We start from the raw sequence: 17,317 nt of genomic DNA on the forward strand, positions 1-17,317 counted from the left end.
TCCCTTTCATATTACTTCTAAAACAAATGGGGCTCTTGGTGTTGAAGGCACGCATCTATAGGAAACAGAGTGGGAGTACAATAATGGGAAAAACTGGGAAAATATAATGCCTCTTATACTCGGTCGTATCGCACGTCGAAAGTAGCGGATCTCCAAGCTCACAACGCCAGCTGGAAAATGGGCTTTGTTGGGTGCGTGACACGCCGGGCGCTCGCCTAAACCAGGCTTAATTGTTGGGGTTTGTTTGTACAGACTGGCTCTGTTTTTGTTTAGTTTTTGGAAGCTATAAACCTCAATGAATTCATTTGACAAATTAAGCTAATTATGTTAGTGTGGTGGCTTGTTGACGATGTATGAGTAAACACAATGCTGAAAAATACAATGTCATTGTAATCCAGGAGCATGTATTATATTATAGCTAATTGGTGGAACAAAGCCAGATTTAACAGCTACAAAGAATGCAAAGAAACACAATGCTTTCCTAATTGTGTTAATTATAACTATACATGATCTATGTCCAAGTGGCCAAAGCCATTTTCTTTTGTATAGGTGTTAAATTGCTCTATATTCCAATAGTGATAGCTTCAGCCTATGCCTTTTTCGGTCATGAATTTGTATTGTGTGTGATTTGGATGGACATTTACATTTTTGATAATGTTCTTAAGGCCACACAAGTTTTTTTAAAATTTGTATTATCATTTGATTTGTTAATTCAAGTGATAGATATATTTTAGGGAGATCTACCTGCACAGCCTTTGTGATCTACTGGTAGATTTGGACACTCCTGATTTAGATCAACAGTTATTCACGTTTTAAGATTTTCGATCTCATCCGCTAAAATGGGGGGGGGGGGGGGGGACATTTTGGATGATGTCCCAACCGGAAATTACATAGAATGTTGCCCAACAGGCAGTTCCCCCGCTGCCACCCTTAGATCTCCATATGGAGCTGTCCTGTTCTGACATTCCATATGTCGATCTGACCTCATCAAACCCTGTACACTCAAGACACGCTCCATATATGGCCAGCACAGAATTAATTGCATATGTTGATCTGACCCCCCATGCCAAAGCGCCAGCGCTCGCTCGCCCAGCTGTCTGCTGTCACCCAGCAGACAGGCGTCAGGCGTCTTACTGGTATTGTTTTAGTATTATATTTTGTACTTTGTCTTATACCATTATACTTGTCACACATGTCTGCCACACTACATTACACTGCTCAGATCATACACGTAAGCTTACAGTGTCCCAATGCCTCCCTGCTTAGCACTCAGCATCAAGGGTTGGATTGGGGGGTAAGTCCCTGCTTGGCACTCAGCATCAAGGGTTGGATTGCTGATTATACAAACTAAAAGCTTGACTAGTTTCGAGCACCTAGCACCACAACAAAAATAAATTATAATAATTATAATAATGATAAATTAAATTAAATAAAATGTGGGGGGGAAAGTGTAGCTGGATGTCTTCTAAATCAATCAGTGGTGCTCAAACATGTTCATGTAATCGTCACTGTGTCTGGGTTTTCTTTAATGGTTTGACATTTTCAAAGCAATCAGTGAATCACTATAAAGTGGAGAAAGTACTAGAAAGTAGACAGATGTAGTGTTCAGAGATGTACAGAGACGGCCATAGAAACAATAATATCATTTTTTAAATGGTGTTCCAAATTGCTCCATCTACGTCTTCCCTCTCAGCTTTCCACTTAATAAAATACAATAGTGGGGATCGAAAGTACGAAGGACTAACCACTCTCCCTCTTTAAAAACATCCTCGTGTCTACTCGACTAGTACCGTGTATTAGTATTCATGGTTATATTGTTGACCACTCACTTTGTATGTTCAATGTTCATGTCAAAATGGGTTAAAGAGATATTTCACTTTCAAAACAATTTTGGGTCATGTCATCGTCTACTCAGGCTTATTAACAGCCAGTTTTCTTTTCTTTTTTTTCGTTTGGTATAACATTTTGTAAGCCACTTTTTAGTTAAGGCGTTTTTGGATGCCACCAGCAATACCCTCAGTAAATACTGATCCTGCTTTGCAAATTGACATCCTTCCAGATTGGCAAGATACATGGTTTTAAAATCAAAAGGAATGTCAACACCAAAACTTGCTTCCAGGACACTGTGGACACTGCTCCAAAATGGAACCACCGAAGTAAACATGAAAATGTTTTGCCAATGTCGGCAACTCCAGAAAACATGAAAATAGTTTCCCAATGTCTCCCCACAAGATCTCCAACAGTCCAACTGGTACGAGTAATGTCTTTTCTGTGTGTGCAAAAGAAACGACCTGATATAGTACGGTTGCCCTCTGTTTGGACAGGAGTCAACCCACAGAGCCTATATTCCTTCCATGCGCCAGAAGCGTACCTCCCAGCCCTGGCAGAGTAGTTCTGGAGTAGTTCCAACGGATTGTGTAGCCCTGGTCTTTCCCTAATGGGACTGATCGAGGGTAGCTACTGGGACGTAAGTCAGGACTTGATCACCCCGGCTGGGTCGCCTGGGTGAGGGGTATGATGTTCGACTGATAGACGTGTTGCATTTGTTCTTGAGACATTCAGCCATATGATGTTGACGCTGGGAAAGGCTTTGTTGACATGGAACAACAATCGTGCCTCATGCAACCACTGTTTCCAGACACATCCACGGGAGAGCACATGCACTGCAGGCATCAGCGGCAGCTCAAATGAAGACCATCATCAAAAAGTATGGATGTGCCAGCACGACCGATATATGGACTGACCATGAAACCATTCATATCCAGCACAATCCATTGCACAAGCCATGACTTTGGTCTTGTTTTGAGGGTGTTATGTGCGCCTCCCTTCGAAGATGGTGTGTCAAAAACGGAACGGTACCTGCTGTTCCAGAAATGTCGTGCATTTGGAATAGACATGTCACTGCTTGGCTATGTTCTGTTTGTCAGTGACCACAGAGCCAACATAAATGCTGCATGCCCTGTGTGGATACACCAGGCTCAACGGCAATGCGATATTCACAACAATATTTCATTGCCCCCAGCAAGTCACTTGCGCTACCGTGGTCCATTAGACCCAGTGAACACTGCCACGTTTTATTTGCTCTCTGAATTTGCCATAGTCTGTGCCTAACATCTGCAAGACCTAATGGGCACTAGTGACATAAAACATAAAAATGTACAGTACAGGATTACAACGTTACCGATGTCTAAAATGCTCATTGCAGACGTTGGATCCAGATTAAATGATGACATGGTCAAAAGTGTAAGTGTGATATGAATGCTTCAGATAGGCTAACCTAGGCCTCTTAATAAAACAAGGTGCAAACAAAGTAAATTATCCAGATGCCAGTTTGACCTGAGGCTACCTCAACCAAAGGTATGGCTCCCCCATATCTTGCAAGTATGATTGAACCCTACACACCCTCCCGCGCACTAAGATCAGCCAACGCAGGGAAGCTGGAAGTATCCTCACTAAAAACGCTGGGACAACGCTCCACACGTCCCAAACTCTTCTCCCTTCTGGCTCCAAAACTGTGGAATGCACTTCCCATTGCAGTCAGAACTGCAGCATCACTCCCAATCTTCCGCCGTAGTCTGAAAACCCACCTTTTTAGACTCCATCAAGGCCCATAGCACTTACCCTACCCCCTTAGATAGCATTTCTGCATCTGATACAGACTTATAGCATGTTATGTAGACAGCACTATAATTGCATTGTATATAGTCATAGCACGCCATAGTACATATGTATAGCATAGTAGTATATATATATAGTTTATATGTATAGTCTCATAATATAGATATTCCACTGTTACTTTCTTAGCTTACGCATATGTTTTATGATAAATGCTTTTTTGTGATGTATTCCCATGCTTTTGTTCTTGCTTATTGTAAGTCGCTCTGGATTAAGAGCGTCTGCTAAATGCCTAAATTGTAAATTGTAAATTGTACCTCAACCACCCAATACACATAGCCACCAATTCACAGACTGAGAATATGATGCATCCTGTGTTTTGACACAAACGGCTGTGGGTGATGAAATGGCAGAACATCTCAGTCAGCACACCCACCTCTCGGAACACCCAGACTCGGAACAGATCAACAGAGATCGCGTCCCTGCCTTCTCAAAATTGGCATGTTTTACCATGAGCATGCCTGCAGGCAGTGCACCCATAGAGAGGGCATTTTAAGTGTCTGTGGGCGCATCTTGGAAGAGAGACACACAAGCACAGTGCATTAGTCGACAAGTAATATTCTCTTCCTCCACAGCATTCTAAGGTCAGAGCAGACTTAGAGAGAGAGTGAGTGAGTGAGTGAGAGAGTGAGAGAGTGAGAGAGTGAGTGAGTGAGTGAGTGAGAGAGAGAGAGAGAGAGAGAGAGAGAGAGAGTGTGAGTGAGTGAGTGAGTGAGTGAGTGAGTGAGTGAGAGAGAGAGAGAGAGAGAGTCACTAGCATAGACTGTAAGAGACCGTGGAAGTTCTGTGGAAGTTCTCATTCTATCACCATGAGAAAGTTCCTATGTTCAGAACTACAGGCCACCGCAGCCTGCTTTGCGGCGAGATCAAAGCGTGAAGCGATCGAATCTCTTCTAACGGCTCTGGGTCAGACCAAGTGCTTCATTGGGCTACTTTGCCTAATTACTTTATTGTATTATTCATTAGGAGTATTTAGGATGTATTTTCAATGTGATATTACGGCACATACGTGATGATGTCCGTGTTGTTGAGCACATTTTTATTTCATTTTATAAGGAAAGGCACCTGGCTATAATACAGCTAAAGCTTTAAAACTGCTGCTGTTCATATTGTTTTTTTTGAATAATGTGATATTTGCACGTGTCCGTTAGCTAGTGTTTTCTGCTAAAAGTTGAAAAATATTTAGGCCCATTTTAGACTACTTAGTCATCTGGGAATTCATAGGCATGTTAAAGCCCTTAATTTGAGTTTTAAAGTTGTTCATATGCAGTAAATGTGCCTCAATGGCTACCACAAAAGTGTTATTGCTTGTCAATTACTGTGAATTATTGTCCATACTGTACGTATGAACACATTTCTTTGTATAAAAAGCAGTTTACAAGGATTTTCACATGGGAAGCAACAATCTATTAAAAAAGAAAAGACTGGTAGGGAGATGCGGCAATTTGTCAGGTGGAGTGACAGGCAGGCACACCCCCGTGAAAAGCACACACCTGCTCACAACGTTGAAATGCGTTGAAATGCGTTGACATGTGTCAAGGTTATTTCTACGCATGAAAAAAGCTCAACGCCTACACAGGTTATGCATGTATTTGACACTACTAGTGCCCAGCGTCACTTGGAACCAGTACATAGCCCAGCTATTAAATAGCTGGGCTTCAGAGCCCTTTTGAAGGTAACACATAAGTGACTCCATTTTGTTGTGCAGATATCATAGCATCAAACCGAAACACTCGCGGGAGGATTGCCGACCACCCGAGGCATGAATCCTTCTACCACGCCCACAGACGGGACCGCGATGGGCCGTCAAAAACACTGATTTTGTCACATTCTGTCTCTCCCTCAGTCTGTGACTCCACACTGGCCACTCCCATATCCCATTCCAGCACACCCAGTTCACCCAGTTCCATTTACACACCTGTCTTCAACTACCTCATGAGCCCAGCAGTGAACACTTCTCCAATCAACCAGCTCACTATAAAACTGGACTCTTCACAAACTCTCATTGTCAGTTCATAGTTTGTTGTCATGGATGCTTGTCCCTGGATTCCTGTTTTGACTACTTTGTCATTTTGCTATTGCCTGATTCCTGCCTACTACTTCAGTGTAAGATCTGCCTTATTCTTTATTAAATACTTAAATACTATTCTTGTTTGTTGTTACTCTGCACTTGGGTTTGACTCTGTCTACATCCTTGACAGATTTAGAAGATTGGCTCTTGTCTTGAAGGGGCATGTTTTGCACAATAACATTAGTCTTTTCATTATGTGCTGAAATGGACAGAGCCACAGACCACTGTGTCTCTGTCCATTGTGCTGAAATGGACAGAGCCACAGACCACTGTGTCTCTGTCCATTGTGCTGAAATGGACAAAGACAGACCACTGTGTCTCTGTGCATTGTGCTGAAATGCACAGAGGCAGGGACCACTGTGTCTCTGTCCATTGTGCTGAAATGCACAGAGACACAGTGGTCTGTGGCTCTGTCCATTTCAGCACAATGGACAGAGCCACAGACCACTGTCTCTCTGTGCATTGTGCTGAAATGGACAGAGCCACAGACCACTGTGTCTCTGTGCATTGTGCTGAAATGGACAGCGACACAGTGTGTGTGTTCCCCATCCCCCCCTCTCTTTCTCTCTCTCTCTCTCTCTCTCTCTCTCTCTCTCTCTCTCTCTCTCTCTCTCTCTCTCTCTCTCTCTCTCTCTCTCTCTCTCTCTCTCTCTCTCATATTCTGTTCTTTCTGTATATATTCCCAATTAAAATATTGTGGGAGCAGGCGGTACTTAAACTCCCTCAAAAAGCTGTTGAGGGAGCGGGCGGACAAAAATAACCTGCAGTGGGAATGGGCTGTTAAGGGTCAGAAATCCAGCAGGAAGGAGCAGGCTCTAGCTTTTGAGTGGTGCTAGTTGCCACTCCAACTACCAGATGTCTGTCCGTCCGTCTGTCCCCATGTATGTACTGTCTGTATTAGTACGGCAATAGCGTTGGTTGATCACCATGTGCCACTGTTGAGAAGCCTAACACACACACACACACACACACACACATAAACACACACACACACACACACACACACACACACACACACACACACACACACACACACACACACACACACGCACACACGCACACCACACAGTTCAGACGGGTCTGATTTTTGTCTTTAAGTATGGTCTTATTTGCCTAAAGGTGATCTAGGTTGAATGAAATAGTACTGCAGCAACACACACACACACACACACACACACACACACACACACACACACACACACTCATTGCTGGCTGTCTGAATACCAAATAATAATTACAAAAAATGTCATTACATTTTTGAGAAATATTGCTTATAGCAGCTTTAAATGAACACGGAGGATTTTACTGTCTGGCTGCCCTTTTTAACACGTATTCCCTGCCTTTCCAAAGAGGTAAAGTTATTCAGTTCTTATTCTTTCAAGTCAAAGAGCTGCCTTTGAGCCTGTGTCACAGCAGGAGCCTCACTCATCAGCTGATGGTGATTCATTGCAGTCGTCTACATTGTCCTCTATACCTCCGACATTCACCTCCTTTTCACTTTCACCGTGCTCATTCCTACACTCGCTCAACTACAGTGCCACAACTTGTGCATGTGACAAAATAACAATACATTTTCTATGATACTGTGTAATATTAGGGGTAGGCTTACAAGTAGGGCTAGTGCTGCACGATTCTTGCTCAAATGTTAATCTTGATCTTGAGATCTCGATTCTCACATGATGGTTCTCATTTTTCCCATGAAAATATGTATTGTCTTTAGTCTGTAGTTGCCGAACATTACTTACTACATTCAAAATGTGGCACCTGGAGCCAACTACTGTGGCTTTAAACAGACAACATCAAAGTGCTTGACTTAAAGTCTTGTAGAAAAAACATAAGAGTGACTACAATGAATTGGACAGCCAACTAGTGCTAAGTAGGGCTGTGTACTTGGCTATGTGCTAAAGGTTTAGGGTGCTAGCAAGCATCTTTTCCTTGCGTTCCCTATCCGTTCTACTAAAAGTCTATGCACAAGTCTATGCATAGACTATGCACAAGTCTATGCACACAAGGTATTTGTACTTTACTTGCGTATTTCCAATTTCCAGTACTTTTACTTCTGCTCCACTACATCTCGGATCCAAATAGTTTTTTTTGTTTATTAAGACTAAAAAGGGTGGAAGAGAAGGGAGAGACATGCAGCAATGGTCGTCATGAACGGGACTCGAACTATCCCTAGAATGGCTCTTGTTGTTTCATACAGTTTGTACAGTATTTCACATACAGAGCCATAGAACACGCTGATTCATTTCTGTTCGGGTACAAAATGCGTGGCCTAAATGTGATAAATGCTCCGTTTTTACTCACCCATTAAATAATTCCATATCCATGTGAACGTTCTGGCACAAGTATTGCATTAGTATAGCATGTGAGCAATGGCACTTATGGGCCCTAACAGTGGAGGGTAATATTCCACCAGTGGGGGTGGAATATGCTGAATTTATGCACTGTACTGACAGCACTGACCTGACTCCTCAAAGTCCCGGTTGGCCAGCGTCCAGGAATCTCTGATTCGCCGCAGGCCGGCCTCCATGGCCCTCAGGTCCACCTCGGGGCAGTTACACTGGGGGTAGGCGGCGCTGCAGTGGCACCAGCAGTCCCTGTCCCGACACACAAACTGGCCCTCCTCGTTACATCCAATGTAGCTCAGAGCGGCCTGCACAAATCTGGCCCTCAGGTACGGTGGCAGTATGGCCTGGAGGCCTGGAGGCAATGACAGAGGACACGGCAGTTAGACAAACGTACCATGAATAATTGACAGTTGAAGTGTATAGCTGGTTTGTGTATTGCATTTAAATCCGTTTTGCATACGGTTTGCAACTGTACATCTGTAAATCATTCAAGGAAATAATATACTATATTCGGTTCCAAAGTATTACGTGTTGTGTCTGTGGCAAGTTAACAACCCATCAAATCATGGCTTAAATTTTATTTTAACCAATCGCATCACCTTGACAGGTTGACAGGTTGTCAACGCAATCTAAACACATTATACATTAAATACGTTAAAAAAGTCTGAGAGACTGAAAACATGTAAACATTTTAGGAACTATGTTTTACTGAATTGTGCTCCAATCTTACAGTAAGTCTTACTCCAATCATAAACATTGCACTGTCAAAACACTAAGAAAACTGTGTGACCATAATGCTAAAGAACACTATTGCCATCTATTAATCTTCACTTTCAATGTCTGTCAGCTAAGCTTAATTTTAAACGTCATATAACAAAATAGCCAATATACAAGTTTGAAATGCAATTATGCAAAACACTGTATGATAGACATAGCTTTAAATGAGACATGAATCTTTTCTCTGTTGAAGCAAATGCACTCAAACCCAACGGACTTTTACTCAAAAGATCAGTTAGAACAGATAAACATCAAACCTCATGGTCTTGCAGCAAAATACATAATACCAACAAAAATCACCAAATGAACACATACCATGAGACATTGCTACCGGTACACATTAAAGACTACCACGTAATCCCCCAATGCAGCACCATGATTAAATAACAGGAGCAACGCAATTAACACACTTCCTGCCGCCCTGTCAAGTGCATCATGGGAAATCAACATAGAGGGCTTCAGCGGGCACGCCCCCAGTTAAACTTGGCAACACTATAGTAACAACGCAGCTGTTACTAATCGACTCATTTCACAAGAAATGTCAAGCCAGATTGAAAATGCTTGTAGGGCCCTATACTGTCTAAGTCTTATGTTAAGCCTATACTTGTTTGTCTCAGTGTTGAACTACTTTTGTCGTGATCCAGTAGCACAAGTAGTATCTCATTTACATTTCATTAATACATTTTTCAGGGAGGACTATAATGATATTATATCCAGCTTAACTGAAACCATTGTTTAGTGGCAATTGTTGAAACCAACACTTCAAGATCACTTTAGGATATTGACATATGTTGCTATTGTATCCAACACACACACACACACACACACACACACACGCACACACACGCACACACACGCACATGCACACACGCACGCACACACGTGATTATCATGCACTGGGATTCACATGCAATTTGATCAGATTCATTCATATTAAGTTTAATCCTGTGTTGTTGTACTCTATGCTTTTGTTCTGAAGCTGCGTGGCAGACAGGGAAGACTGATTGAGGCTAAATTAATTATGACGTTAATGTGTCGCTGTTATAGACTCTCCAGAGAAGAGAAAAAAGTGTGACAATTCCAATCTGAAATTTTGGTGGGTTAAATTATGGAAAGCCAACCTTGTAAATGGATCTTGTTTTCGGGGCTCTGGACCAAAACAGAGCTGACAGAGTCGAGGTTGTCATAGTTACTGCATCCAAGAGGGCCTGTCCTTGTTTCAGTCACCTAGAGGGGAGGAGAAGAGAGGCGTATGATGATACCGTACTGTTACACCCAATAACATGATACCATACTGTTACACCTAATAACATGATACCATACTGTTACGCCCAATAACATGATACCGCACTGTTACGCCCAATAACATGATACCGTACTGTTACACCTAATAACATGATACCATACTGTTACGCCCAATAACATGATACTGTACTGTTACACCCAATAACATGATACCATACTGTTACGCCCAATAACATGATACCGTACTGTTACACCCAATAACATGATACCGTACTGTTACACCTAATAACATGATACCATACTGTTACACCTAATAACATGATACCATACTGTTACACCTAATAACATGATACCATACTGTTACACCTAATAACATGATACCATACTGTTACACCTAATAACATGATACCATACTGTTACGCCCAATAACATGATACCGTACTGTTACACCCAATAACATGATACCGTACTGTTACACCCAATAACATGATACCATACTGTTACACCCAATAACATGATACCATACTGTTACGCCCAATAACATGATACCATACTGTTACGCCCAATAACATGATACCGTACTGTTACACCCAATAACATGATACCATACTGTTACACCCAATAACATGATACCACACTGTTACACCCAATAACATGATACCGTGCTGTTACACCCAATAACATGATACCATACTGTTACACCCAATAACATGATACCGTGCTGTTACACCCAATAACATGATACCATACTGTTACACCCAATAACATGATACCGTACTGTTACACCCAATAACATGATACCATACTGTTACACCCACTGACATGATACCGTACTGTTACGCCCAATAACATGATACCGTACTGTTACACCCAATAACATGATACCGTGCTGTTACACCCAATAACATGATACCATACTGTTACACCCAATAACATGATACCGTGCTGTTACACCCACTGAAATGATACCATACTGTTACACCCAATAACATGATACTGTACTGTTACACCCAATAACATGATACCGTACTGTTACACCCAATAACATGATACCGTACTGTTACACCCACTGACATGATACCGTACTGTTACACCCAATAACATGATACCGTGCTGTTACACCCAATAACATGATACCATACTGTTACACCCAATAACATGATACCGTACTGTTACACCCAATAACATGATACCGTACTGTTACACCCAATAACATGATACCGTGCTGTTACACCCAATAACATGATACCATACTGTTACACCTAATAACATGATACCATACTGTTACACCCACTATGCTGATACTGTACTGTTAGAGACACCCTAACATGATACTGTACTGTCAGAGACACCCTAACATGATACTGTACTGTCAGAGACACCCTAACATGATACTGTACTGTTAGAGACACCCTAACATGATACTGTACTGTTAGAGACACCCTAACATGATACTGTACTGTCAGAGACAGCCTAACATGATACTGTACTGTCAGAGACACCCTAACATGATACTGTACTGTTAGAGACACCCTAACATGATACTGTACTGTTAGAGACACCCTAACATGATACTGTACTGTCAGAGACACCCACTGACATGATTACATATTCAGATAGGGAAAACAAAAGAGGGAAAGGACACAGAGAAAGAGAGAGAGCTGAATGTCACAAGAAACACAATTAACAATTCCCTGTTCACTCTCTAACTCCACTTTTAAGGAACACAAGATACATTACACATTATTTAATCCCCACTGTGTAAATCACATTTAGGATAATGGCAAACCAGAGAGACGGCTGAAAATTGAGTTGTAACAAAACGTGTTCTGGAGTGAACCTTAATTGGATATGTCAAGGTGTGATCTGTAAAAACGATAGCGCTCATATTAATAATTCTTTTTTTTAAGCACTTATCTAAACAAGGTTACTAAGTGCTTTACATAAAACGAAAGAAAATAAATCTGCATCAGAATTAAAAACATATAACATAAATAGAGGGTATGCGGATGCATAGAGTGAGTGGCAAAGTGAGTTTAATGTCATTTAATGCAATCAGATAGGACTTTTCTGTTTGGATGTACTGGATGGGCTGTCAAGGACAGAAAGTATGTTTTTTATAGCTTCCTGGTATGACGATGATGACACACACACACACACACACACACACACACACACACACACACACACACACACACACACACACACACACACACACACACACACACACCTTCTAGTCTATACTGTATAAAGTGTACTAAGAAATAAAACAAATAATTACATTTCACAATTTAAATTATGGAAAGGCATTTCTATAATTTCTATAATGCTTTTTCCATCATTTAATTTCATTTAAGTTAAAATTAGACACCGATTTAGCAAGCCTGAGCTGGGCAGGTTGTTTCAGAGTCAAGCAACGCTGACAGCAAAGGCACAGTCACCCCTTTGTCTTCATCCTCCACCGAGGAGCAACCACCATGGTTCTTGCCTGAGGACACTGGGGTGCGCACCGGCTCATAGGGGGGTTAATAACTCAAAAATGTAATTGGGGGCCAGGCCATGCCCATGAATGAAGTGCTGTAAAGCTAGTAATGTCCATTGTAAGGTAATTGTACAATACAGATGAGATGGCACAGTGCATGTATTGTCCAATCCAGTCTGGACAATCATTGTGGTGATACAATTTACAATTTAGGCATTTAGCAGACGCTCTTGATCCAGAGCGACTTACATTTAAGCAAAAACAAAGCATGTCATACATCACATATATAAAAAAGTACAGATTTGCCGGAACGGGGATGTGTTTGTGTGTTTGTGTTTACAGCTAATCTCAAGCGCCGCTTTACCGACTGCCTGAAACTTTGCGCGTGGTGAAGACACTCTCACAAATCTCACAAATGTTTCTAATCGACCTCATGGCGATGCTGTAAGAGGCCGCTTCATGTTTGTGGGTACGTCGTACAAGCAATAAATTATTTCCCCATCGATTCCTTGGTCCATGACACAACTCAACCCATATACTGTAGGCCACGCACATTTCCACCTGACTAGAATTTCCGCCATTTTGAGTTTTCTAACAAAACACATGTTTGCTACCACGCGTACCAGGGCAGGAATTTCACGGCGGCCACAACGGCCATGGCCCTCGTTGGCCCTCTGTTTGGCCGTTTGCCCCTCAAAAAATAATAATATATATATATATATATATAGATGCCACATGGCCTCGATGCCCTGCCTGCACTGCCCCAATTGATTTCTCATCAGCGCTATTTTCTGGCAATACGTATTTTTTAGGCACATAAGTTGTCTGTGGTTGAGATTATGAATTCTTATTGGATGACGTCAAGTGAAACGTCGCTGCACATATAAGTAGCATAGGTTTGATTTTGACAGCTTAAAATGCAGCAGAAACCAATGCTTTTGACAGGGGGTGAGAGGGAGCTAGAGAGAGAGAGAGAGAGGATCAGAGGAAGACGAGACACAGACGAGACACAGAGATGCTGTTTATTTACCAACTTAAGTTAAACAATTGTACAGAAATGTTGACTGTAGCTGTCCTGTACTCCTTGTAGTTGTGTCCTGTCGGCTGCACCCCACACCCGATAACAGCCCTGAGTAGGTAACCAGCCTGGCAGAGATCTGTGCTCTGAGAAGCACACTTTTCTAGTAGTTCATTAAAAGTTTTGGAATGCTCATTGCAGCTTCAACAATATATTCAGAACAAGATCTGTCCTAAAACAGACAGGCAGACAGTGCAGGGCAGTTAAAGTAGAGTAATTGGTGACTGGCTACAGTACTTTGTGCCACAAGGGAGCATTTGGTCATTTCTCTCCATTTTTCATTTAAGCTTTCATATGATATATCGTGCATTGAAATTGAAAGGTATTTGAGGGAGACATGACCATTTGAAACTTGTTGGACCATAAATCTCAAAATATTTTAACACCTCTCCACGCCTAATCACTCCCAAACTCTAACCACCCCCACAAGTGGTAGCTGACAACACTAGATCAGACGGACCAGCTTTTAATGGCTACAGTAGGCCTATAGTAGGCCTATAGTAAAACAGTACAATTCTATGTAACCTTAAAAGCTTAACTGGGGGACTGCCCATAGATCCGAAGTCCTGTTAGTCGTCCGAACATGCATTAAGGTTGGCCAACATGCATTAAGGTTGGCCAACATGCATTAAGTCTGGCCAACATGCATTAAGGTTGGCCAACATGCGCTGCTCCCGTGCTTGCGGTTATGTTTAGGTTAGAGATAGGGTTAGTGGCCCAGGGCGTAGCGTAACGGTCTGGGCACCGGACTGGTGATCCAGTCGCGGTGTGCAGCGGGTTCGACTCCCGAACCCGACACGGCCTTTACCGCATGTCATCCCCCCATCTCTCTCCCGTTTCCTGTCAGCCTACTATCTGTCCCTTAAAAAAATCAATAAAAGGCGTAAGCCGCAAAAAAATATCTTAAAAAAAAAAAAGAGATAGGGTTAGTAATGGCCGAACTAACAGGAGGTCAAACCAATGACAATGATGTTGCTGTTTTCATTTCGATGTACTTCGATTCTTGAAATTAAAATAGATTTTTCGATGCAGTTACTATATCGTTACACCCCTACATGTTAGGGGGGAGAAAATATCCCAAAAGTAAAAGCTCAGCTCTAAACACAGCTCAGCATCACAATAATGGAAAATAAATCTCATCATGCTAAAGAAGATTCTCAGGCAACATATTCCCTGAGACTTAATATTGCACCTTCCCTGGGACTAATTAAAGGTCATACAGAATAGTTATTTTTGCTGATCCTGGACAAAACAAGCACTTTGTTACAAACTAACACACAACAATGCACTTTACTGATTCAGGGATTGCCAAAAGCACTTTATTGACTAGTTGCACTTTATCAAGGGAATGTGTGCAATATCTCTGTTTTGTGTATGTGGGTGTTTCATGGTGTTTTTCCTGTTTGTAGGTGAACGTGTCTGTTATTTGTATGCAGCTGCGACTCTGTCTCCAAGACAAATTTCTCCCAAGGGAGACAAATAAAGACAACCTTGAACCTTGAACAATGTTAAGAAATACACAAATGCCGACAGGGTATCTGTGGAAAGCCTGGTTTCTATTTGGTAGCCTGACATTCATCCCAAACCCTAACCTAACCCTAACCTCACAGGAAGCCACGTGTGATTTGTAACCCGCAGCACATGACTGACTAATGGGAGGTCTGACTTAAGGCCAGTCCCTTTCTACTTACTGTGCAGGGCTTACATCCAGTCTAAAGCCCGCCCACTGTATCCGCTAATTTCCATCTTCCACACACACACATACACATACATATACATGCATACATACATACATCCCAGAAGTTGAAGCAGTTTTTAAGGACCCACTTTTAGGCCAGTGCAACAGAGCATGCTTTTAAACCCTACCCATTTTAACCAAATACATACATACATACATACATACATACATACATACATACATACATACATACACTAACTAAGAAGCGCTAACAGCCGCATCCGTTCGATGCATTGCACACATGCTGTCTATAAAAACACAAAAACTGGCTAACAGTGATTGAATAATAACCTGCAGTATGTCTCCATGTCCACCAGAACACCAGTGGTGGAAAAAGTACTCAAATGTCTTACTTAAGAAAAAGGATCAATACTGCAATATAGAAATACTCCATTACATTAAGTAAAAGTCCGGAATTCAAAAAAGTACTTGAGTGAAAGTACAAAAGTATTGGCATCAAAATGTACTTAAAGACAAAGTACCAAAAGTAAAAGTACTCATTATTTCCCATTTCAAGTTTTAAAAAATAGCAGATCTACAAGCTCACAATGCGTCGCATCACGGCACATTGTGAGCTTGTAGATCGGCTATTTTCAAATGGCCAAAATGTATATAGCCTAGGGCTGAAGTGGTTAATGTACGTTTTGTAATAATAATCAAAATCTACAAAGTAACTAAAGTGTTCAAATAAATGTAGTGGAGTAAAAGTACAATATTCAAGTAAAGCACAAATGTATTTGTATTTTTCCAGTTTTTCATGTGTCTATGAGGTGACAGCACTTAATTAGACACCCTGGAGTAGTTTGAATGTACAATGGTGTATTAACTTTGTATTTAGGGTTTCTTCCTGGAGGCTGAACCCTTGACAGTCAAACGGACCAATGAAATAAACAGTAATATAGTGAAATCACACTATCAGCCCCTCCCCTAACCCCTCCCCCTTTATCATACAACTACAGCTGTGGGTGCGGCTTCAGTTCAGGCGGATCACCACCCATCACCACCCACCAGGCAAACCAGGCATACTTACCCATTCTGACCTGAGATCAGATTCTAACGCACAGAAGAATGGTGGTTCTTTAACGCATTTTGACCTGAGATCAGATTCTAAAAATCTCTTCTAAATCCTGACAGTTTTCAAAAATAGCAGACCTACAAGCTCGTAGCGTGCCACTCGGTGGCGCGCTATGAGCTTGTAGATCTGCTATTTTCAATAGCTAAATTACAACATAATGCTAACACCAAAAGGGGTTCCGCCCAGAATGGATTAATGAACTGGTGGGCGTGCCCACATAAAAACAACATTTTAACAATTACTGTACACTTTTTTGAAAAAAGTATACCTTGTAGTGACTTTCTAGGGACATAATTCACCCTAAGAGAGTGGGCGGGGGTTTCGGGGTAAACAAGGAAGTGGGGGTGTGTGTGTTGTGTTGTCAGTGTGATTGAAGAGAGTGAAATAAACAGACGTGCCGTTCTGCACATTCTGACTCAAAGATAGGAGTAGCATTCGTCTTACTTGCTATCCCTACATTGGTGACCCCGACATTCGTCTACTGGTCGTTTCCAGTGACTTAACTTTAGTAACTTGACGTAACCCGAACGTAAGTTACTACGTAACTATGGCTATGAACGCTCCGATCAAATTACCGGAGTTTTGGGAAGCTTCTCCAGCAACATGGTTCGCACAGACTGAAGCCCAGTTCGCGTTGAGGGGCATTACCGACGACGTGGCTAAGTACTATCATGTCGTATCAGCCCTCGGAAGTTCGACAGCACTGAGAGTGGAGAGTTTAATTGTTTCTCCTCCTCGGGCGGCTAAATACGATGCGCTCAAGAGTCACCTGCTGAAGACATTCCAGCTCTCTGATGCGGAGCGCGCCGAACGTCTCTTCTCCTT

At 41.9% G+C, this 17,317-nt stretch overlaps 1 protein-coding gene across 1 annotated transcript in view; it reads right to left on the reverse strand.

The window, feature by feature from the left end:
• The window catches only part of brinp3a.1 (bone morphogenetic protein/retinoic acid inducible neural-specific 3a, tandem duplicate 1), a 70,278-nt gene that overhangs the window by 7,510 nt on the left and 45,451 nt on the right, over positions 1–17,317 (reverse strand). The window contains exons 5-6 of the mRNA XM_083767850.1: positions 9,996–10,101; positions 8,213–8,449 (exon numbers count right to left, since the gene is read on the reverse strand). Coding sequence (XP_083623976.1) covers positions 8,213–8,449; positions 9,996–10,101 — 343 coding nt within the window. The remainder of the gene's footprint in view (positions 1–8,212; positions 8,450–9,995; positions 10,102–17,317) is intronic.

The sequence above is a fragment of the Protomyctophum parallelum genome (assembly GCF_964188405.1).
Source record: "Protomyctophum parallelum genome assembly, chromosome: 6".
Classification (NCBI taxonomy): Eukaryota; Metazoa; Chordata; class Actinopteri; order Myctophiformes; family Myctophidae; genus Protomyctophum; species Protomyctophum parallelum.